General features: G+C 46.1%; 1 protein-coding gene across 1 annotated transcript in view; it reads left to right on the top strand.

Moving 5' to 3' along the window:
• STXBP5L (syntaxin binding protein 5L) overlaps nucleotides 1–24,371 on the top strand; it is a 1,741,945-nt gene that overhangs the window by 717,049 nt on the left and 1,000,525 nt on the right. The window contains exon 7 of the mRNA XM_078656640.1: nucleotides 2,247–2,330. Within this exon, the coding sequence (XP_078512766.1) occupies nucleotides 2,247–2,330 (84 nt within the window). The remainder of the gene's footprint in view (nucleotides 1–2,246; nucleotides 2,331–24,371) is intronic.

Raw genomic sequence — 24,371 nt, 5'->3', positions numbered from 1 at the left:
TTGTTGTTAAGCAGTGGCTCCGCCCCCATCCTGACGCTCGGTTCAGAGCGGGAGTATAAAAAAAAAATGGTACTGAATTGCCTTTTGATTTTTCATCTTTGGGGGTAATTTAAGTGGGGCGACGCTCCTACACACCAACGGAGGAGCCGCTACTGCTTTATACGCAGGAAGTTGCTGAGCTCAAGGCAGCAGCCATTAAACTATTCAAGCAGCAGCCTAAAGTGGTGTAGGCCTGGCTGGCTGCATGCAGGTAGCCCTCACTTGCAACAGCGAGCACCTGACATTTATCTGAAACACAGTGCAAACAATATGTTCTAAATTCTTTACTACAGCGGTGAGTCTGTAAAATCTGGATTCAATAAAACAGGATTAGTGATCGTGTGGCAGAAAGGACTCTCATTTCCCCTTTCCCTTACTGGCAGCGCTTTAAATGGGCCAGTACTCGCAAAGTACTGATACCGGCACTTCAACATTTTCTAGCCGTCAGTACCGGCACTTTTCTTTAGTCAGGGAGAGTACCGGTACCCTGATAGAGGGAACGGCACGCTCGAGTTCGGTATCTCCTCCAACGCAGGACAGATGCTGCTCTGCTTCCGGATTTCACAATTGCACTCAGGGCCGGACTGGGAACCAAAACCGGCCCTGGCAAAGTGCTCGCCCCCCCCAGGGGCTGTGGGTGCCGCCGAACTCTTTGCCAGGGCCGGTTTTTCGCCGATTTTGTTACAGTGCCGATTTAGCAGCTGCCCTGTAACAAAAACGGCCCCCAGGGGCCCCAAACCGGCCCCTCACCCGTGCCGCACACCGTGGGATTTCCCGGTGCCCGCTACGGCCAGTCCAGCCCTGATTGCACTGAGCCTCTGAAGTAGGGACGCTACTAAAGTCCAGAGGCGCCCCTTTAAAATTCCCCACACTGCAGGGGTTTGAGCGGGCTTTCATCACGCTGTGATTAACAGGACAGGGTCTAGACAGACCCTGCACTGTTAATTGGACGTGCAACGACCATTCAGGTGAAAGTTCTCCCCTCCTCCCCCCAGCCCCCTCTCCGTCAGGTGTGTGAAATGGTCTGGGCTGGGGATGTGGTCAGTAATCCAGTCCCATTTAGGGTATTGAACTGGCCCTACTAAAGCGAGTGGAAGTGCAGCACCATCCTACACCTTCCCCACTTCGGTTTTCTTTTCATGGTTGTTTTCTTCAGCGCAGGAGCTAATTCCCTTTGTGTGCCCCTCCAACACTAATGGCTGCATTTCAGGGCCGGACTGGGAACCACAACGGGCCCTGGCAAAGTGCTCGGCCGCCCGTTAAGGTGCGCCGAACTCTTTGCCGGGGCCGGTTATCAGCTGATTTTAGTATAAGGACGATTTTGCAGCTACGCTGTAACAAAATCGGCCCCCAGGGGCCCAAAACCGGCCCCCCACCCGTGCGGCGCACCGGGGAATTGCCCGGTGCCCGCTATGGCTAGTCCGGCCCTGCTGCATTTACATCACATCGAGGGATCTATGGGTGTGAAGGTAGCCCTGCCCAAAGGACAATGAGTGGGAGGGAAAGCCGCAGCACTCCAGGAACGAGCTCCCGTGACAACTGGCAGGGGGTCTGGTTGGGGGAAAAACGAGATGAGCATAGAAGGAAGGGGGAGGTGGGAATGTAAAAAAGTGAGGTGACAGGTGAAGTTAGGATCAACACTTTTCCAGATTAAAAATAGCAGTTATTTGTTCAGTTCTAAAATCGGGGCTTAGAAATGTAAAATGTAAAATTGAAACTCTGCTGTATTTCTTGTTAACATATATTTATACAAGGAAATGTTAACATATCATCCTGTTTGGCTTTCATTTTGTGTAATGAGTTAACCTGTTTTGTTTACATAAACACATTTCTCGTGTCTTAACCCGTTGACCGTGGCGCGAATTCCACCGCAGTACGGGTGATTTATTGAGTGGGCGTGTTTCGAACGGCCCCCAGCCGTCCTCCGCACACGCTCACTATGAGGTCGGAAGGCCGGGGGCCGTCCGGCGCACCGAACTGGTTAATATGTGCTGCAACTGGTATAGAAGTCATTATGTACATCACGTCTTGCCCTAAGCCCCGCCCACTTGGCACACCTCTAGCTAATTTTAATGAGTACCTGCACTTTTTCCCATTTAAAGCACTGCTTACTGGAATGTTTCTTCCGATACCTGCAGGTAGCCCGGGGTATGTTTGTTCTGTTCAAGAGTGACTCTTCAGCAGCTGTATTTTGTTTTTTTTCACAGCTTCTAATAGGCTATGAAAGCGGAACCGTGGTTCAGTGGGATTTACGATCAAAAAGAGCAGAATTAAGATTTTACTACGACGAGGTAAGCGACCCTCCTTTTTCTTTCCAAAACGCTTGTTCGAAGATGTAATATTTTCATAGGTGTGGGCTAGTTAGAGACTTTATTTTGTGACTTCCTTCAGAATCGAAAGCTTCCTTGCTTTGCACTTTATTCATATCTGTTTTAGGTTCCAAAACATACCTACTGCTACTTCTGCTTTTTATGTCGAAGTCTACCTAGCCTAGCTTGGGAATGCATTTCGTCCATTTGTTACTATTGGCTTTGTGGTTTGTAACTCACAGTTGCTTGTTTTCTCTTTGCTGGCTTTATTTGCTTTAGGCTGTCCAGCTTGAGCTCGGTACTTTCTGTAAACAGGCCTTTAAATCTTGTTCTTATCTGCTGTGCATTCAAAGACAGAGGTCAAAAGTCAGGCCCTGTCCTCTGAGGGACTTCCTTTCTCTGACTTCAAAGTGAGAGAGCTTATATGACAATCCTCCTGGGTAACCATGTGAGAAGAGAAGCTGTAGGATGTTCGTTTTTCTAGCACACAAGAAAGATAAACTGTGCGGATGTTTCAAAATATTTCAGAATTAGGAAACTGCATTTTTTTGTAATTCTGAAGTTTGGTGGAAACAAATATTTGAATATGATCAAAACACATCAATGCACTAGGCAATAACATTTCCACACATTTTCGTTTGTGCACGGTGAAACTGTGTGTGCAAATGTAATAGTCATTTCAATTGAATCTGTGTTGTCTGTATTAGCAGTGCGCTACCACACCATGCATAGTCCACAGTATGTCACTCCACTTCACACCACTCCACTCTACAACATTCTACTCCACTCCATGCCCTTCCACCAGGACCGGCTTTAACACTTCTGGCGACCTGTGCGAAAATGTTTGTCGGCACCCCCCAATGACCACCTCGGCCATGAATTCCCTCACTCGTACCCTTTAACAGTGCCCCTCAAGCTTCCATAACCACTGTCTCTCAGATTCATTTAATGTTTAGCACCGCTCATACCAGTGTAAGGTGTCAGAGCACTTTACATCACACACACATTGCACAGAGACAATCATATGTGTGCAAATCAATGTATAGGAAATGTTACATCAGACAGGACTACAAGGTGTAGTGTAGGAGTGACATGTCATTGATACTGGTAGGCAATATAGTTTAAGACTCCTTATTCTTGAAAAGCACAACTTCAGAATTTAAAACATACTATCATTGTTAGGGGTTCTCTTTAATAATAAGAATTGTTATCTACCCAAATAAACCGTTTTGGCAAGATGGGGATAATGAAAGACTGGGTGAAAAAACATATAGCACTAACATATACCTTGCAATTTGCAAGCAGCTCTTTGATGACATATAATAGCTCAATGTTCTATATCAGGATTTTGACTTCTAAACAAGTAACAAAAGGAGCTCTCTTACAGAAGCAGTAAACCACTGACCTAGTTCCATTATATGCACTTTTTTATCTGCATGGTACATGTTCTTAGCAGCAGGCTTTTTAACCTTCTGCACTACCTTAAGATGAGTCGAAACTTCCACTAGACAAACATCTGGTCTCTTTCCAGGTCGACGATTAATCACGGAGGTGGTCTTGACATTTGAATTGATGACTGAAATTGCTGAAGGGCGCGAACGCGCCATCGGGTGCTTTTAAAATGAGAATATACACAACTGATGCCCGAACCCAGGTCAGCGCCCAGTGATGTTGCACCGATCGCACCGCCCTAGAGCTGGCCCTGTCTTCCACTCTACACCTTCTCCCACTCCATTCTACGCCACTCCCCTCCACTCTATGACATGCCACTTCTATCTATGCCCCTCCACTCTAAGACACTCTACGCCACTCTACTCAAAGCCCCTTCACTATATGTCCCTCCACTCCACACCACTTACCCTACTCCCCTCCAATCTACCCCAGGATACCCCACTCCACTCTAGTCTACCCCACTCATTGCCAGTCTACCCAATTTTCCTCCAATCTACCTCAACCAAACCCACTCCAATGTACCTCAACCAACTCCACTACAGTCTGCCCCACTCCACTTCATTACAGTCTACCTAATCTACTCCATTAAACTCTACCTAATCTACTCCCATCCAGTCTACTCCACTGCACTCCAATCTACCCCATTTCACCCTATTTATCCCACTCTACTCAATGCTACACCTGTATACCCCACTCCACTCGCCCCACTCTGTCCCACTGCACACCAATCTACCCCACTCCACTCAATCCATCCAAATCTACCCCCCTTCACCCAATCCATCCAAATCTACCCCACTCCACTCCAATCTACCCCAATCCATTCCTTCAATCTACCACAATCTACCCACTCCAATCTATGCCACTCTTCTTCACCCACTGTACTCCAATCTATCCCAATCCACCCCACCCCACTCCAACCTACTTTAGTCCATCCACTCCGCCCCAGTCTAACCCATTTCCCTCCAATCTACCCCACTCCAGTCTACCCCACTCCAATCTAGCGCACTCCAATCTACCCAAATCCACTCCACTTCAGTCTACCACAATCTACACCACTCCATTCTACCACAATGTACCCCACTCCAATTTACCACTCTCTACCTCACTCACTCCACTCCACTCTACCCCGCTCCAATCTACTCCACTCCAATCCACCCCACTGCAATCTAACCCAATCGACCCCACTCTACTTTATTCCACTACACTCTACCTCAGTCTACCCCAGTACCCTCTAATCTATTCCACGCTATACCAGTCTACCCCAAACTTCCACAGTCCATCACACTCCAATCTACCCCACCCCTCCACCCCAATCTACCCTACTCCAAACTATCCAACCTCATTCCAATCTACCCCACTCCACCCCAATCTATCATACTCCACTCTACCCCAGTTTACCCACTGTACCCAAATCTACCCCACTCGACTGCAGTCTACCCTACTCTAACCCCAACCTACCCCACTCCACTGCAATACACCCTCTACTCCAATCTACCCTAATCCATTCCATTACAATCCAGTCTACCCCAATCTACTCCACTACAAACTACCCCACTCAAATCTATCCCGATCTACCTCACCATACTCCTCCTCAATCTACCCCACTCCACTACAGTCTACCACAGTCCACTCAGTCTAACCTAATTACCCCACCCCACCCCACTCAACTCCAATCTACTCCAATCAACCCCACTCTACTCTACCCAAATCTACCCCACTCCACTCTAGTCTACCGCACTTCACCCCCATCTACCCCACTGAACTCCAATCTACCTCAATTCACTCCATTATGAACCAATGTACCCCAATCTTCTCCACTCCAGTCCACTCCGATCCACCCAGCTCTACTCCAATCTACCTCTATTTACCTCACCCCACTCCTCCACAATCTATCCCACTCCACTGCAGTCTACCGCACTCCACTCAGTCTCACCTAAGTAACCCCACCCACCCCATTCAAATCTACCCCAGTCTACCCCACACCACTCCAATCTACTACACTCCACACACATCTATCCCTCTCCATTCCATTCTAACCCATTCTACAACAATCCACCCTTATCCACCCAACTCTAAATGCCCCACCACACTGCACCCATATCTACCACACCACAATCTCCCCCACTCCAATATACCACAATCTACCCCCTTTCCACCCCAATCTAACCCGTGACACTCCAATCTACCTCACTCCACTCCAATCTACCCACTCCACTCCAATCTACCCAAATTCACTACACTTCAGTCTACCACAGTCTACCCTATTCCACTACAACCTACCCCCACTCTACTGCACTGTTCCCCAATCTACCATACTCCACTTCAATCGACACCACCCAACTCCAATCTACCCTAATCTTCCCAAATCCACCCCAGTCTAATCTACCTCACCCCATTCCACCCGCCCCATCTACTCCACTTCAATCTACACCACTCCAATTTATCCCAATCTACCACACTGCACTCCAATCTACTCTACGCCACTCGATCCCACTCTCCTTCACTGTACTCTAATCTACTCCACTCCACTCAATCTAACCTAATCAACCCCAACCCACTCCAATCTACCCCACTCAATTCTAATCCAATCTGCCACATTCGACTCCAATTTAACCCCCTTCTGCTCCAAGTTACTCTAATATAACCCACTCCAGTCTACCCCACTCCACTCTACACCACTTCACTACAATCTGCCTTCCATCCCACTTTAATCTACCCCAATCTAGCCCACTCCACCCAAACTACCCACCTTCACTCCCATCTACCCCACTCCAATCTACCTGAATCCACTCCAGTTTACCCTCACTCAACCCCAATCTCCCCCACTCCAATATACCACATTCTAGTTTCCCGCACTCAATTCCAGTTTACTCACTGCACTCCAATTTCCACTCCACAACAATCTATCACACTCAACTCTAGTCCAGTCTACCCTACTTCATTTCACTCCGCTCCACTCTACTCTACCCCACTCCAATCTACCACACTCTACTCATATCCACCCCACTCCTGTCTAACCCATTCTACCCCAATCCCCCCACTCTAAAATATCCCACCCCAGTCTACCCCACTGCAATCTACCCCACTCCAGTCTATCCCAATCCACCTCTCTCCACCCCAATCTAACCCATTCCATTCCATCACTCTCCACCACAATCTCTCCTACTCTACTTTACCCCACTCCACTTCAGTCTACCCCATTCTTCACCACTCCAATCTACCACAATGTACCCCACTCCTATCTACCACAACTTACCCCACTTCACGCCATTCAATCCTACTCCACTCCAGTTTACCCCACTCCAATCCACCCAATCTACTCCACTCCAATACACCTCAAGCTATCCCACCCCACTCCAATCTACCACAATCTACCCCAATGTACATTTATTCACCCCAATCTACCCCACTTCAGTCTAGCCCACCTCACTCCAATCTACCCCACTTCAATCGACTCACTCCAATTTACCTCAATCTAACACACTCCATTCTACCACAGTCTACCCCACTCCACTTTTCCCCAATCTACCCCACTCTACTCCAATCTATCCCACTCCACTCCAATCTACCATAATCTACCCCACTCCACTTAAGTCTACCCCTCAGTCTATCCCACTCCACTCTACCCCAATCTACACCATTCCAACCCACTCCAGTATACCCCACCTCACTACAATCTACCCCACTCCACTGCAACCCAGTCTACCACACTCCACTCCGCACTACCCCAGTCTGTCCTACTTCACTCCAATTTACCCCACTACAATCACCACACTCTACCCCACTCCAATCTACCCCACTCCATCCAATCTACACCACTTCACTGACATCTGCACCAATCCATCCCGCTTACTCTACACCAATCTAGCCCACTCTTCCCAAACTACCCAACTCCACTCCCATCTACCCCACTATATTCCAATCTACCTGAATTCACTCCAGTCTACCCAACTCAACCCCAATCTCCCTCACTCCAATCTACCAAATTCTAATATCCCAGACTCAATTCCACTACATCTATCCCACTCCACTCCAGTCTACCCCATAACATTCTAATCTATGCCACTCCATTCTACCCCACTTGAATCTACGAAAGCCTTCCCCACTCCAATCTACAACAATCTACCCCTTTCCACCGCAAACTCCACTCCACTCCAATCTACCCCACTTCACTACAACTACCCCACTCCAAAGTACCCCACTCCAATCTGCCACAATCTACCCCACTCTAATCTGCCACAATCTACCCCTCTCCACTGAACCTCATCTACCCCACTCCAATCTTTTCCACTCCAATCCAACCAATCTACCCCACTCCACTCCAGTCTGCCCTGTGAAACTCTACCCAGCCTTCCACACTCCACTCCACCCCAATCTACCTCACTTCACTCCATTCCACTCTACTCTACCCCACTCCAATATACCACACTTTACTCACATCTACCCCACTCCTGTGTAACCCATTCCACCCCACTTTAAAATACCACACCCCAGTCTACCCCACTGCAATCCACTCCAATTTACCCCACTCCAATCCACCCAATCTGCTTCACTCAAATCCACCTCAATCTGCCCCACACTACTCCAATCTACCACAATCTACCCCAATATACCCTTATTCACCCCAATCTACCCCACTCCAATCTACCCAAGTATAGCCCACCTCACTCCAATTTACCCCACTTCAATCTACCCACTTTAATTTTCCCCAATCTAACACACTCCATTCTACCCCAATCTACCCCACTCCCCTCTACTTTTTCCCAATATACCCCACTCTACTCCATTCTAGCCCACTCCACTCCAATCTACCATAATCTACCCCAATCCACTTAAGCGTGCCCCACTTCACCACAGTCTACCGGACTCCTCCTTCTCGGGGGCAGTGACAGCTGCGGAGTCTGCTCGCAACTTGGGGGTCATGTTTGGCCCCAATTTACAACTGGACGCCTTTGCCAATAAGACCGTAGCCACGTGCATGATGCTGCTCTGTATGCTAAGCAAAGTCCTTCCTATGCTCCCAGCACAGGCTAGACCCGAGGTGGTGCGGGGATTATTTTAAGCAGATTGGATTACTGCAACGCACTGCTTCTGGCAGCGCCAAATACTCTGGTTGGTAAGTTGCGACGCTTACAAAATATGGCAGCCAAGCTGGCACTCGCTCGTCCGCGCACTGCCTCTTCTACTTCAGCGCTGCTTGATCTTCATTGGCTGCCTGTACAGCAACGGATTCTTTTTAAAGCATCGTGTCTGGTTTTTAAAGCCTTGCATGGACAGGGACCTGCCCTGCTGCAGAACCTTTTCTCTTGGTATTCTACCTCTCGAACCCTGCGTTCTTCCTCTGCATGCCTGGCAACGGTTCCCAGGTTTCAGAGGTTAAGGATGAGAGGTCGCTCCTTCAGTTTCTCCGCTGCTAAGCTTTGGAATTCTCTCCCGCTACCGTTGAGGAGCCAGGGTGAATTTCCATCTTTTAAGAGGAGTCTGAAGACCTATTTATTTCCAAGAGTAGTGTGATCCCTGTGAGTGTGTATCAGCTATGTTTAGTCAAAGCGCCAGGATACCCTTTGGGTGACAGTGTTGCGCTATACAAGTATGCAATACATACATACATACATACATACTCCACTCTACCCCAATCTACACCACTCCAACCCATTCCAGTAAATTCCAACCCTACTATACAACACTCCAGTATACCCCAACCCACTACAATCTACCCCACTCCACTGCAACCCAGTCTACCACAGTCCACTCCACTCTACCCCATTTTATCCTACTTCACTCCAATCTACCCCATTCCAATCTACCTCACTCCACTCAAATCCACCCCACCCCACTCCAAACTAATCCACCCCAATCTACCCTACTCCAATCTAACCCACCTCAATCTACCTCAATGTACTCCATGCCAATCCAATGTACCCCACTCTATTCACAGTCTACCCCACTCTACTCTAATCTACACCATTCAAATCTACCCCTCCCCACTGTACCCTGTCTACCCAACTCCACTCCAATCCACCTAACCTAATCCACTCCACTCTACTCCAATCTACCCCACTCCACTCTGCCCCATTCTATCACACTCCACTCTACCCCAACCTATCCCTCTCCACTATACTGCAATCTACCATACTCAAATCTACCCCACTCTGCTCTAATCTAATCCAATCCACCCCACTCCAATCTACCCCACCCAATCTATCCCACTCCAATCTACCCCACTCCAATCTACCTCACTCCAATCTACCTCAGTGTGCTCCACCCTACTGTAATCTACCCTACCCCACCCCATCTAATCCACTCCAATCTACTGCACTGCAATCTACCCCACTCCAATCTAGCACACTCCAATGTAAACCACTCCAATCTACCCCATTCCAAACCACCCCACTCCAAAACATCCCAATCTACCCCACCCTACTTCACGCCAATCTACCCCACTCCAATCTACCCCACTCGTCTATCCCGCTTTTCCCTAATCTACCCCACTACAGTTGACCTCAATCTAACCCATTCTACCCCACTCTGCCCTACTACAGACAACCCTACTCTACCCTACTTCAGTCTACCCTAATCTACCCATCCCCACCGCACTCCATGCCATTAACTTTTAGCAATGCTGAACAGCAGCCACACTAGTGTACCCATCGTACATGGGGTACGGTGTGTACACCCATCGTACATGGGATACGGTGCATACACCCATCGTACATGGGGTACGGTGTGTACACCCCATGATCGCAGGGGTACGCACCGTACCCCCGCGATCATGGGGGGTACGCACCGTAACCGGGGGGTCTTCCGTACCTGTTTCGGCGCGAACTCTGCTTTTACAGCTGTTTTCAGCTCCCGTAGTAAAAGGGTTGTACGGTGCGTACCAGACACGTATCGTACTTGCTGGGTCGTGAAAACCAGCCGCGAACCGTACAGATATCGCGTACAGCGGGTTCCGAGGGAGAATCATACGGAGATTAGAGTCGTACGGTCTCTGTACGACTCGTACGGAGTACGGCTCCTGGTACGAATCGTACTTCATCGTACGTGCGGGGGACGTTGCAGGGTACGATTCGTATGGGAAAAACGCTCCGAACGGCGATTCGGAGCGGTTTTTCCCGAATCGGAATCGGGCCCAAAGTGTTCCACCAACCCTGCATGGAAATATTTGTAAGGTATTTCCAATTGGAAGAGAAGTGTTGGAATGCAAGAGCAAGCATGAGATCGAAGTGACCATGTGAATGCACAGGGAGTTGTAAGGAATCTGAAAGACTACCCAGAAAGAGAAGAGTGGTTGAGTATGGAATAGAGAGTGTAAAAATGCGAGAAAGATATGACTAAACTTTGTTCCAAAAAGTAGAAATAACAGGACAGAAAAAGAACAGATGTAGAAGATCAGCATGTAAAGTACCACAAGTCCAGCACTTAGAATCAGAAGAGGGTATGAAGCGAGAGAAAGAAAGAGGAGAAAGATAAAGTCTATGATATAGATAAAATAAATATTGAGTGAGAGAAGCAGAACGAGAAATCTTTAAAGATCTGGACCAAAGTTTATCCCAGAGAGCAACAGACCAAGTACAATCTAAATCCGCTTCCCAAGCAAGCTCCAATTTAGTTTTAGCACGATCTGGATTAGGAGAGGATAACAATTTATAAATAAGAGATGCTTTAGGGAGGGTAGCAAGTATTGTAAGAAGGGGAGATTGAGGTAATAATGATGTTGAAGAAGGAAGAGAATAATAACGATCAAGAATTATTGCCATAAGAGTATTAAATTCCTGCAGAAAAGAGCATGGGCAGTTGAATAAAAGTTGAAATTGAGGAAAGGAGCAAGGCAATAGTCCATGAAAGAGATGCTTAACCCACATGACGTCCTTTAACCTCCAAGAGTTCCAGAAGACGGGCCTGTTATTTAAAAGGATAAGCAAATTATGCCAAATGGGGGTGTTTAAAAATGATTCATGTGTGATGGTATTCTGGAGAACCACAGGCTTTAAAAGAGAAGAAGTATGTTTGAATAAAGGAAATGAAGTATAGGGAGATTTGGTAGAGAAGTATACCACTTCACCGAAGGAAAAGGGTAGTAATAAAGTTTGTTCAATGAGGAGTCAAAGAGGAGTAAAAGGGGAAGGCTCTGATGAAAGCCATCGCGATGCCTGGCGTAGAGAAAAGGATTTATGGTAGAGGCGGAAATCTGGAAATTTAACTCCACCATTAGGTTTAGATTTGTGAAGGGCAACAAGAGAAATTCTAGATTTTTATTCTTCCAAAGAAACTTCGAAAGGGAGGAATCAACACGTTTAAAATAAAGGGCAGGAACATGAACAGGTAATATGGAAAAAATATAAATTAGAATAGGGGCTATCATCATTTTAATTGAATGCAATCGACCCCACCAGGAAAGAAAAAGAGGGTTGCAGGAGGAAAACAGTTGATCAATTCGGGACAAAACTGTGGACATATTTAATTTAACTGAAGAGGAAATGGAGTTGGAAAACCAAATACATAGATATTTAATCTTTGAACTATTCCAGGCAAAGCCAGTCAAGGAGAAAAGATGAGGAAGACAAGTTTTGGTTAAAGGGAGAATTTCAGTCATATCTGAGTTAATCTTATAATCTGAGACTAGAGAGAAGGAGTCGAATTCGGATAGTAAAGGGGGAATGGTCACTTCTGGATTAGAAATAAACAAAAGGATTTCATCGGCATATGCAGAAAGTTTCAATTGATTGTCACCATAGGAAAAACCAGAAATGGAATTATTGTTACAAATGGAGGACAGAAATGGTTCAAGAGCTAGGACAAAAAGAAGTGGGGATAATGGGCACCCTTGACGAACTCCTCGCTGAAGAGTAAAGGATGAGGAAAGCTGACCATTTATAAGCACTGAGGCTTTGGGTGCAGAATATAACAGAGATATAAGGGATATGAACTTGGGACCAAAGCCATGCCAGCGTAATGAAGCAAACTAAAAAGACCAATCAACCCTGTCAAAAGCTTTTTCCGCACCAACAGAGATAGCGGCCAGAGGAATAGGAAGAGATGGGGCTTTATTCAAAACATTAAGAAAAGACGAGAATTATCACAGGTGAGTCTACCTTTAACAAAGCCACATTGCTCCTTGCCAATAAGATGTGGCATAAAGGGGTCTAAGCATAGCGCAATTAATTTAGCAAACAATTTATAGTCCACATTAACTAAAGAAATCGGACGATAATTTTTACAAAATTTGACGTCACGACCATCTTTCGGGATAAGACAAATGGTGGCATCCTGACTACGGTCTGCCGTACCAGATGAGTAGAATGCTTGAAACAGCGTTAAAAGTTTGGGTAGTAAAAGATCAGAGAAGTGTAAATAAAATTCAACAGGAAAACCATCAGGACCGGGTGTTTTACCTTTAGTAAGAGATGTCAAAGCGACGGAAAGCTCATGTAATGAGAGATCAAGTTCAAGGTCTGGAAACTTGAGATGAGAATTAGAAGATTTAGGAAGATTCTCTAAGTACTTCTGAATAAGAGAAGGAGTAGGAGGAGATTCTGGAGTGTAGAGCTGCTGATAAAACAATTGAAATTGGTCAAGTATTTCCTTATCTTAATGTAGGAGAGTATTATCAAGACAGTAAATAGATTCTATAAGAGTACGCTCTTTACGAGATTTAAGATATTTAGCTAAGAGTTTCCCAGATTTATTACGACCACCATAATAACGAGCACTACTACGAAATAGAATTGAAGATGCATTATCAGTAGTAAATTTATTCAATTCAAATTTTGCTCGTAAAAGATCTGGTGACATACATTTATCCAAAGAAGTATAAAATTTATGTTCTAAAGATTTTATATGCGCTAGGGAGGTTTTATGTTTCTGAAGATATTGCTTCTTTTTCCTAGAGACAAAATCAATAATGAATCCCCGTGCAGTGGCTTTGAAGGAGTCCCAGAGGATATGAGGAGGGGTACTAGGATCAGAATTAAGTAGAAAGAAGTCCTTAGTAAAGGAGCAGAATGATGAAGAGAAGTTAGGATCAGTAAGAAGTGTGCTATTAAAATGCCAACAAGATGGTTTGGGATGCGGCGGAAGCAAATCAAGATCCGTTACAATGGGAGCATGGTCTGAAATAACTATGGGTTCAATAGAAGAAGACAGTAAGTTTTGAGATAGGGTTTGAGAGAGAAAAATGTAGTCCAGTCAAGAGAAAGATGTGTGAGGAGGAGAAAAAAAGGAATAGTCCAAAGTGTCAGGATGGGAGAGTCTCCAAGAGTCAGTAAAACGTGATTGCAAAATAGTGTCAAGAAATTGTTTATGTGTTTTATGAGGGATGAAGCGAACTGAGCATTTACGATCAAGGAATGGGTCAACAATCTGGTTACAATCTCCACCTAAAATAAATAATTCATCTTTATGTTGAATACACTTGTTCGTAATTAGAGGCCAGAAAGAACAGTCAGGCTGAGTAGGACCATAGACATTAAAAACAGTTAAAGGTATAGAATTAATTAGCAACTTAGTTAGTATCCATCTACCATCGTCGTCATTTTCTTGTGACAAAACTTTATATTTTAACTTTTTATGACATAAAATGGCAACTCCATTCTTTTTGTTGTTGGAGGGGGAAAATATTCCTTTTTAATTTAAGGAATTCAATTTCAGTAAGGTGGGTTTCTTGTAAAAGGACTAAATCAGGGTTATAAGATGCTAAATGGGAAAGGACTCTCTGCCGTTTAATGGGATTAATAAAACCTTTTACATTCCAAGAAACAACTCTGAATTTATATAAAGTACAAAATAAATAGAAACAAAAAGTGCAAGAAGGGTTATACGTAACAAATAGCCGAAAAATAAGAGAAGGAGTAAAGAGAAATTAATATAACGAGGCACATCACAAAGAGGGCCGGGGTGAAGTAAAGAAAGGAAAAAGAAGTCTGTACAAATGCGGGAAGTGATAGTAAAAGAGCTAAGATGGTAGAAAAATGTGTAGAACCAGAGAATAAAGGGTTTGAACCAATGAATAGGAAGAAGGGAAAGGAGAAGAGAGGGAAGGAAAAGAGGGCAGGGGTGAAAGAAGGGAAAGAAAAGGAAATCTGCATAAGTGGGAAAGATAAAATAGCAGAAGAGACAGTACATATCCAAAAGGATGACTGAGAATAACGTACCTGAGGGGAACATGCAAGAGGGAAATGAGGCAATGGCGACACTAAACAAGACGGACCGCTCGAAGAGTGGGAATCCAAACCGCACCAGGACATAAGAATCGAAGGGAAGGGGCCACATGGGATGAGGGAACAAACATCACAAACCTGTATAAGGATATATAAAAGAGAAAACAAATGACAATAGGGAAACAACATTAGGGATGCATATTATAATGTATATAGCAAACAAGACTACATAATAACATATTCAAAGGCATCTAAAGGTAAATTTGAATGTAGAACACCAACAGGGCCGCACCAGAAGTGCTGTAAGAGGACAAACAACAAATGTAAATATTAAGTCAGTCAACCACTAGGAGAAGTAGAAGTATCCATGCCACTATTGGAATGAACATGAATAAAATTCTTTAGCTCTCCAGGGTCTTTAAAAGTCCATGTTCGATTTTGGTGAGTGACCTTGAAAATACAAAGGGTAAAACAAGCCATATCTAGCTCCAAGAGAACGCAAGGGCGCACGAAGGGTGACTCGCTCTCAGCTCTCGAGCCGAGTGGTCGCTCCCCAGCGTTTGGTATCGTTGCCTGCAATCTGCCTTCTGCCCTCGCTTGCCGCTTTGTGCTCTGTATAATTTAAATAAGCAGCTTTAGCTCTGTTTTGCTTTGTACTTTATCTGCCATTGTATTGTATCTGTTTGCGCGTCTGTTTATCCCCCAGCGCTCCGCTGCCATTTTACTTGTTGTTGTGCTCACAGTGAACCCGCCCCGCCTCCCAGCTGAGCCGCCCTCCCACAAACTACTTCCAGCGCTCGATCTCCTCTAAGCGCTGTGACTCGCTCTCAGCTCTCGAGCCGAGTGGTCGCTCCCCAGCGTTTGGTATCGTTGCCTGCAATCTGCCTTCTGCCCTCGCTTGCCGCTTTGTGCTCTGTATAATTTAAATAAGCAGCTTTAGCTCTGTTTTGCTTTGTACTTTATCTGCCATTGTATTGTATCTGTTTGCGCGTCTGTTTATCCCCCAGCGCTCCGCTGCCATTTTACTTGTTGTTGTGCTCACAGTGAACCCGCCCCGCCTCCCAGCTGAGCCGCCCTCCCACAAACTACTTCCAGCGCTCGATCTCCTCTAAGCGCTGTGACTCGCTCTCAGCTCTCGAGCCGAGTGGTCGCTCCCCAGCGTTTGGTATCGTTGCCTGCAATCTGCCTTCTGCCCTCGCTTGCCGCTTTGTGCTCTGTATAATTTAAATAAGCAGCTTTAGCTCTGTTTTGCTTTGTACTTTATCTGCCATTGTATTGTATCTGTTTGCGCGTCTGTTTATCCCCCAGCGCTCCGCTGCCATTTTACTTGTTGTTGTGCTCACAGTGAACCCGCCCCGCCTCCCAGCTGAGCCGCCCTCCCACAAACTACTTCCAGCGCTCGATCTCCTCTAAGCGCTGTGACTCGCTCTCAGCTCTCGAGCCGAGTGGTCGCTCCCCAGCGTTTGGTATCGTTGCCTGCAATCTGCCTTCTGCCCTCGCTTGCCGCTTTGTGCTCTGTATAATTTAAATAAGCAGCTTTAGCTCTGTTTTGCTTTGTACTTTATCTGCCATTGTATTGTATCTGTTTGCGCGTCTGTTTATCCCCCAGCGCTCCGCTGCCATTTTACTTGTTGTTGTGCTCACAGTGAACCCGCCCGCCTCCCAGCTGAGCCGCCCTCCCACAAACTACTTCCAGCGCTCGATCTCCTCTAAGCGCTGTGACTCGCTCTCAGCTCTCGAGCCGAGTGGTCGCTCCCCAGCGTTTGGTATCGTTGCCTGCAATCTGCCTTCTGCCCTCGCTTGCCGCTTTGTGCTCTGTATAATTTAAATAAGCAGCTTTAGCTCTGTTTTGCTTTGTACTTTATCTGCCATTGTATTGTATCTGTTTGCGCGTCTGTTTATCCCCCAGCGCTCCGCTGCCATTTTACTTGTTGTTGTGCTCACAGTGAACCCGCCCCGCCTCCCAGCTGAGCCGCCCTCCCACAAACTACTTCCAGCGCTCGATCTCCTCTAAGCGCTGTGACTCGCTCTCAGCTCTCGAGCCGAGTGGTCGCTCCCCAGCGTTTGGTATCATTGCCTGCAATCTGCCTTCTGCCCTCGCTTGCCGCTTTGTGCTCTGTATAATTTAAATAAGCAGCTTTAGCTCTGTTTTGCTTTGTACTTTATCTGCCATTGTATTGTATCTGTTTGCGCGTCTGTTTATCCCCCAGCGCTCCGCTGCCATTTTACTTGTTGTTGTGCTCACAGTGAACCCGCCCCGCCTCCCAGCTGAGCCGCCCTCGCCCCTCCCCCTCCACCATCCATATATGAGAGTAGTTCCCGCGCGCAGCGTTCACGCGCAGCGTCCGCGCCCAACCCGCGCCGAAGGTGCGCCAAAGGTAAGCCCGTCTACGCCCGTCCGCGCCTGGACCGCGCCCAGCGCCATACCCCCTGCCCCGCGCGCTGTCCAGCCCTCTCGCATTACCTACGCTGCCGCCACCCTCCTAGCCCTTAACCCCGGTCGCGCCCCCACCTGCGTCCAAGCCGCTCCTGGTCGCACCCATGGACCGTTCTCCTGCTACTCCTGCAAATTTAGCGGCACCGATAACATCTCCGCTACGACCACACCACAGATTCCCGACCCCAACCACCTACAATGCATCCTTCTCAACACTCGCTCGGTCCACAGGCACGCCATCGACCTTTGGAACCTACTAGACGCCATCTCTCCAGACGTCGCCTTCCTAACGGAAACATGGATGAACGCTTCCTCCGCCCCTGACATCGCCATCTCTATCCCTGATGACTATAAGATCACACGCAAGGACCGCACCGACCATACAGGAGGAGGAATCGCTATCGTCCATAAGAAATCCATCCGCATCTCAACCAGCTCTGACGCCAACCTCGCTAACTCCGAACACCTTCACTTCCAGATCCACACCGACCCCAAGACAACTCTTAGAGGCACCCTCCTCTACAGGCCACCAGGACCCCGCGCAAAATTCAGTGAAGACATCACGGACTTCATCACCCCACACGCGCTCCCCTCCAAAGACTACATCCTTCTGGGAGACCTCAACTTCCACCTTGAAAACATCAACGACCGCAACACCGCCACCCTCTTAGACAACCTCTCCAACCTCGGACTTAAACAACTGGTCACTGCCCCCACCCACATCGCAGGTCACACTCTCGACCCCATCTTCACCTCCAGCAACCATGTCTCCTTCAGCCACACTACGGATCTCCTCTGGACTGACCACAGCTGTGTTCACTTCACCTACAACAAGCCGAAACCCATCATCCACCTCCAACCAACTCTACAAAGAAACTGGAACAAAATCACCACAGAACAGATCTCCACATCGCTCCTTCAAACCTCCCCAGCCCTCTCCTCTAACGCCAACGAAGCCGCCTCCAACCTCACCCTTTGGTTATCCAACACCGCCGACACCCTAGCACCACTGAAAAAACGTCAACACAAACTTGGCAACAAGAAGGCCTCATGGTTCAACGATGATCTCAAGAAGTCCAAGAAACTATGCCGCTCCCTTGAAAAGGCCTGGAAAAAAGACTCATCCACCAGCAACAAGGACGCCTTCAAAAGCGCCACCCGTACTCACCACCAACTGATCAGAAAAGCCAAGAAAACAGCATTCAAGGATCGACTTGACAACAACGCCCACAACAGCAAGGAACTTTTCAACATCGTCAAGGAATTTTCCAACCCCTCGGCCAATTCCAACGACATCACCCCCTCTCAAACCCTCTGCGACTCCCTAGCCTCTTTTTTCCACAACAAGATTGCTGACATCCACAACAGCTTTGACAACCAACCCGGAAGCCAACCCACCCTACCATCTGCTGACCATCTTCCCCCCGTAAACACCCTTAACGCCTGGAACCCAATCTCCACTGAGGACACCATCCGCCTGATGAATTCCATCCACTCTGGATCCCCCACAGACCCATGCCCTCACCACATCTTCAACAAAGCAGACTCCGTCATAGCTCCGCACCTCCGAGACGTCATCAACTGCTCCTTCAACTCCGCTACCTTCCCGGAAGACTGGAAACACGCTGAACTCACCGCCCTTCTGAAAAAACCAACAGCAGACCCCACCGAACTCAAAAACTACCGCCCCATCTCGCTTCTCCCATTCCCGGCCAAAGTCATCGAGAAAGCTGTCAACAACCAGCTCGCCGCCTTCCTCGAAGCCAACAAATCACTCGACCCCTCACAATCTGGCTTCCGAGCCAAACACAGCACTGAGACCGCCCTCATCGCAGCAACAGACGACATTCGAACTCTGCTGGACAATGGAGACACAGTCGCCCTCATCCTCCTCGACCTCTCTGCAGCCTTCGACACAGTCTGCCACAGCACCCTTTTACAACGCCTCAGAAACATCGGAATCCAAGGAAAAGCACTGGAATGGATCACCTCGTTCCTCACCGGAAGAACCCAGAAGGTCCGCCTCCCACCATTCAAGTCCGAGGCCTCTGAAATCATCTGCGGCGTACCTCAAGGATCCTCTCTCAGTCCCACCCTCTTCAACGTATATATGAGCCCCCTCGCGGCCATCGCACGCCATCACAACCTCAACATCATCTCTTACGCGGATGACACTCAACTGATCCTTTCTCTCACCAAGGACCCCAGCACCGCCAAAACTAACCTACACGAAGGAATGAAAGAAGTCGCCGATTGGATGAAACAAAGCCGTCTGAAACTGAACTCAGACAAAACAGAAGTCCTCATCTTAGGTACATCCCCATCTGCATGGGACGACTCCTGGTGGCCGGAAGCCCTCGGAAAAGCACCCATCCCGACAGACCACGCACGGAACCTTGGCGTCATCCTGGATTCTTCACTCTCAATGAACAGACAAGTCAGCGCCGTATCCTCTTCCTGCTTTAACATTCTTCGCATGCTCAGAAAAACATTTCGCTGGATCCCCTCCGAAACAAGGAAAACAGTCACCCACGCTCTAATCACGAGCCGACTGGACTACGGAAACACCCTCTACGCAGGTACCACCGCTAAACTCCAGAAGAAACTACAACGAATCCAAAACGCCTCAGCCAGGCTCATATTAGACATCCCACGCAACGAACACATCTCTGGTCACCTTAAAGACCTCCACTGGCTGCCCGTCAATAAGAGGATCACTTTCCGACTGCTTACCCACGCACACAAATCACTCTACGACATCGGACCAGATTGCCTCAACTCCCGACTGTCCTTCTACACCCCCTCCCGCCAACTTCGCTCTTCCAGCCAAGCCTTCGCCACTGTACCTCGCATCAACAAGACCACCATGGGAGGCAGATCCTTTTCATACCTGGCTGCCAAAACATGGAACTCACTCCCCGCTTACCTTCGCCTCACCCAGAATCACCTAGCGTTCAGAAAGCAGCTTAAAACGTGGATATTTGACAAATAATCCTCCTCCCCTTCCTAAGCGCCTTGAAACCCTCTGGGTATGTAGTGCGCTATACAAATTTTATGACTTGACTTGACTTGACGAAGGTTGAGAAACTCTTTTCTTCTTGATGCAGTGGCATTAGAAACATCCTGACATCCAGCCAAGAAACTTGACGCTTGGATCTAGCTGCAGAAAGGACTGAAAGAAGATCTGTGAATTTCAAGAAAAGAATGATGATTCCTCATGGTTTCGTTGAAGTAGATGAACGTGGACCAAGTCTATGGGCTCTTTGGATGGTGAGAGAAGTAGTGGATGGCATGTCCAGTATTTCGGAAGAAAAGAGGTGAAAAATGTCACAGGATCATCACCCTCTAAAGATTCTGGTAAACCGTAAATACGAAGATTATTCTTCCTATTCCTATTTTCGAAATCTTCAGTATGTTGCTGGAGGGCAAGGACCGACTTTTCCAGAGAAGAGATGCGTTGAGAGTTAGTTTGTACCTCCGAAACCTGTTGCTCCACAGATGTAATTTTACTGTCCATAGTTGACCATTTTTCCTTCAGAAATTGCATTTCATTGTTAGTTTCCTCAACAAATGGGCGCAGAGAGCGAATCTCCTCCAAGATTAATTTCATAGAGATAGGAGAGGACGATTTGTCTGGAGATGGAGGGTCATGTTTCATGCGTTTGGTCGATGTAATAGGAGGAGAAGACTTGGTTGGTATGGACTGCGTTGAGGAAGAACGATTGGGCGTAGCTCCAGCCATTTGAACTGCAGCACTAGAAATATGGGAAGCTAAATACTTTTAGAAGGTACAAAGACAAATTTTGGTTTGCGCAATTTGCCCATAGAGGGAACTACTATCAATTGAGGTGTAAACAGGAGAGCTGATGGCAAATTCAAGGAAATTGAAGAAAGCGTAACATATACCACAAAAGACCACAAATGAAAAGAACTGTTCAGGAAAATCTGCATGGTATGCTAGTGCGCCATAAAAAGAAGCATACAAAAATAGGAGCAAGATATGGCCAGTTGAAAAAGTATTTAGAAAATTCCTGTTGAAAAAATCCAGCATTCAATGTTCTAAACAGTCATTAAAAGATGCATGTGTCCAGCACATTAAGTCATAGAGAATGATATATAGGCTTCAGGAAAAACCATACAGCTCTGACGTATTAAAAAGAAACAGGCATGGCAAAGCACCAAAATAGTGGAGAATGAAGCAGGAGCGTTGAAATATCCTCAAATATGTGGTAAGTATTGTGAGTCAAAAACAATAGTTACAAGTACCACAGGGGAGCCATAGATCCAAAACGAAGCGCTTGAAGGAACAGACAGCTCGGTGAGGAGAAATGCGCGTAGACAAAATGGCGGACGCAGTAGGGTCATAGATGCGTTGGCGCCAATACTTGGTGAGTGAAAACAGGCAGCTCACTCGATGGTACTCAAGCTCCGAATCATGTAGATCACAAATTAGAAAATGGCATTGGCATTGGACATTAAACAATTAGGTTGCAGGAGATGCCATTCATCTGTGACATATTAAGAGAGCACAGACCAGGTAAAATACCAAACTGGTGAGGAAAACTGCAAAAGAACTGAAGTATCCCCAATTATGTGGCAGGCGTTATTGATAAAAAATTTAAAAAAAGAAAGAGTTACCATGGCCACAGGGGAGACATCGTTACATAACGAGACGTTTTGAGGTTGTAAACAGCTCCGTGAGGAGAGACACGCTCAAACAAAATGGCGGGCGCCACAGGATCGGAGATGCGACGGCTCCGGTAATTAAGGAAGTGCTGTGCGGCGAGTGAAAACAAGCTGCTCACCCGATTGCGCTCATGTTCCGATTCAAGTAGATTATGGATGCAGCCAAGAGAACGCCGTGGAAACGCCGCAAAGACTATTCAAAGAGGTCCGGCGCGGCGGAGAAACACCCTCAAGCCGCCATCTTGCGCGGCGCCATAGCCACACCCCCTACGGCAGGTTTTTTAAACACATAAATAAAAAGGCATTGTCCTTTAAAACGCCATTAGCTAAAAATCTCGCAATTGCAAGACCTATTGCATTGCAAATGCTTGTTTTCCAAAGAAAACAGTCAAGGAGGAAGTCTGTTTCAGAAAAAAAATGCAATGGCCTATTCATGCAGGGAGTTTTTTGCAAATGGTGTTGCCAGGTCAAGGGTTTCCAACGGTGATACCGTCTGATGCCCGGCCCAACATTGTTGCTGAGGTAGACAAAGGCTTCTGTTTGTGTGTGTCGGAAGTTTCACTGATAGAATATCGATGTAACAAACATCGATGTTCTAAATATCGAAGAAAAAATATGGAATGCAAAAATATCGACTCCCTATACCGAAACAGGTAAGTACAAAAATATCGAAGGAAAAAATATAGATGTAAAAAATATCGAATAAAAAATATATATAAAATAAAATGTATTTAATAATATTATTGTTTTTAACAAACTAAATTAAAATAAGTAAACATTTTAACTAAATATTACAAATAAACTTAAATTAAAAAAATATAAACACAGAAACATAACATTTTATACATATATATATTTAAATATTATCATTATTCAATTTGTAAACTTTAAAATTATATAAAAAATAATATATATATATATATATATATCTATATATATATATATATATATATAGATATATATATATATATATATATCAATATGTTAAAAAAACTCAAAAGAATTCTAGAATAATTTAAAACATTAAATTATTTTTAAAAATTAAAACATACAATAAATGCAACAGTAGGGAAAATGTTGGATAGCAAAGGGGTAATAATTACTATTCGCACTCCAGTGAGTACAAAAGTAGGGTAAGTGATGGATAGAGGAGGGGTAAAAATTACTATTCCCACTACTATGAGTTTAACAGTAGGGAAAGTGCTGGATAGTGGAGGAGTGAAAATTACTATTCCCACTCCAGTGAGTGCAACAGTAGGGAAAATGCTGGATAGCGGAAGGAGAAAAATTACTATTCCCACACCAAAGAGTGCAACAGTAGGAAAATGCTGGATTACAAAGAAACAAAAATTACCAATAGCATTTAAACAATAGAAAAAAATTAGAAAATCACAAAAATAAATAAACAATATATAAAAAATATACATTTAAATGTATTAATCATATAAAATAAACAACATATAATATAAATTACTTATAACAAAAAGCTACAAATATTATATAAAAATTAATAAATACATTGAAAAACAATAATTATTTAAAAGGAGCAAACATTAACAGAATTATGCAAAACATAATGAATGAATGAATGAATGAAATTATTTGTAGAGCGCACGATGGCCAAAACGGCTTCCTGGCGCTGGGAGGTCTAGGGAGCAGAACAAACAGGGCCAGGGAGGATTAACAGGAGTAGGCTAAAGAGAACAGGAATGTTTTAAGCGCTTTACGGAAGTGTGAAAAGATAGGGATAGAACGCATAGAAAGAGGAAGAGAATTCCAGAACCGGGGTGCAAGAACAGAAAATCTAGACCCACCGGTGCGAGTTTTGCGGAAACGGGGAACAGTGAGGAGGGCAGAAGAAGATGAGCGAAGAGTACGGACAGGGGTGTGAGAAGAGATAAGAGAGTTGATGAACGCCGGTGCAGAGCGATCAAGGGCCCGGTAAACAAGGCAACCTAGTTTGAACAAGGATCTCTGCAAGATGGGTAACCAGTGAAGGGATTTGAGGACAGGAGTGATGTGGTGAGTTTTGGGCAGGCGAAAGATGAGACGGGCAGCCTGATTCTGGATTGCTTGGAGGCGGCGGGTTTCGTAGGCAGGAATACCCACGAACAAGCTGTTACCATAATCGAGGCGAGAAGTGATGAGGGCCGAAATGATAATTTTAAGAGATTCAAGGGAAAAGAAACGGGAAATTTTTCGGATCAGCCGAAGGGAGAGAAAACAGGAAGATACTACAGCACTGACCTGGCCATGCATGGACAGGTCCTGGCTGACCTTGATGCCCAA

The sequence above is a fragment of the Lissotriton helveticus genome, chromosome 8 (genome assembly GCF_964261635.1).
Source record: "Lissotriton helveticus chromosome 8, aLisHel1.1, whole genome shotgun sequence".
In the NCBI taxonomy this organism is placed as follows: Eukaryota; Metazoa; Chordata; class Amphibia; order Caudata; family Salamandridae; genus Lissotriton; species Lissotriton helveticus.
This window is presented reverse-complemented; position numbering and strand designations above follow the sequence as displayed.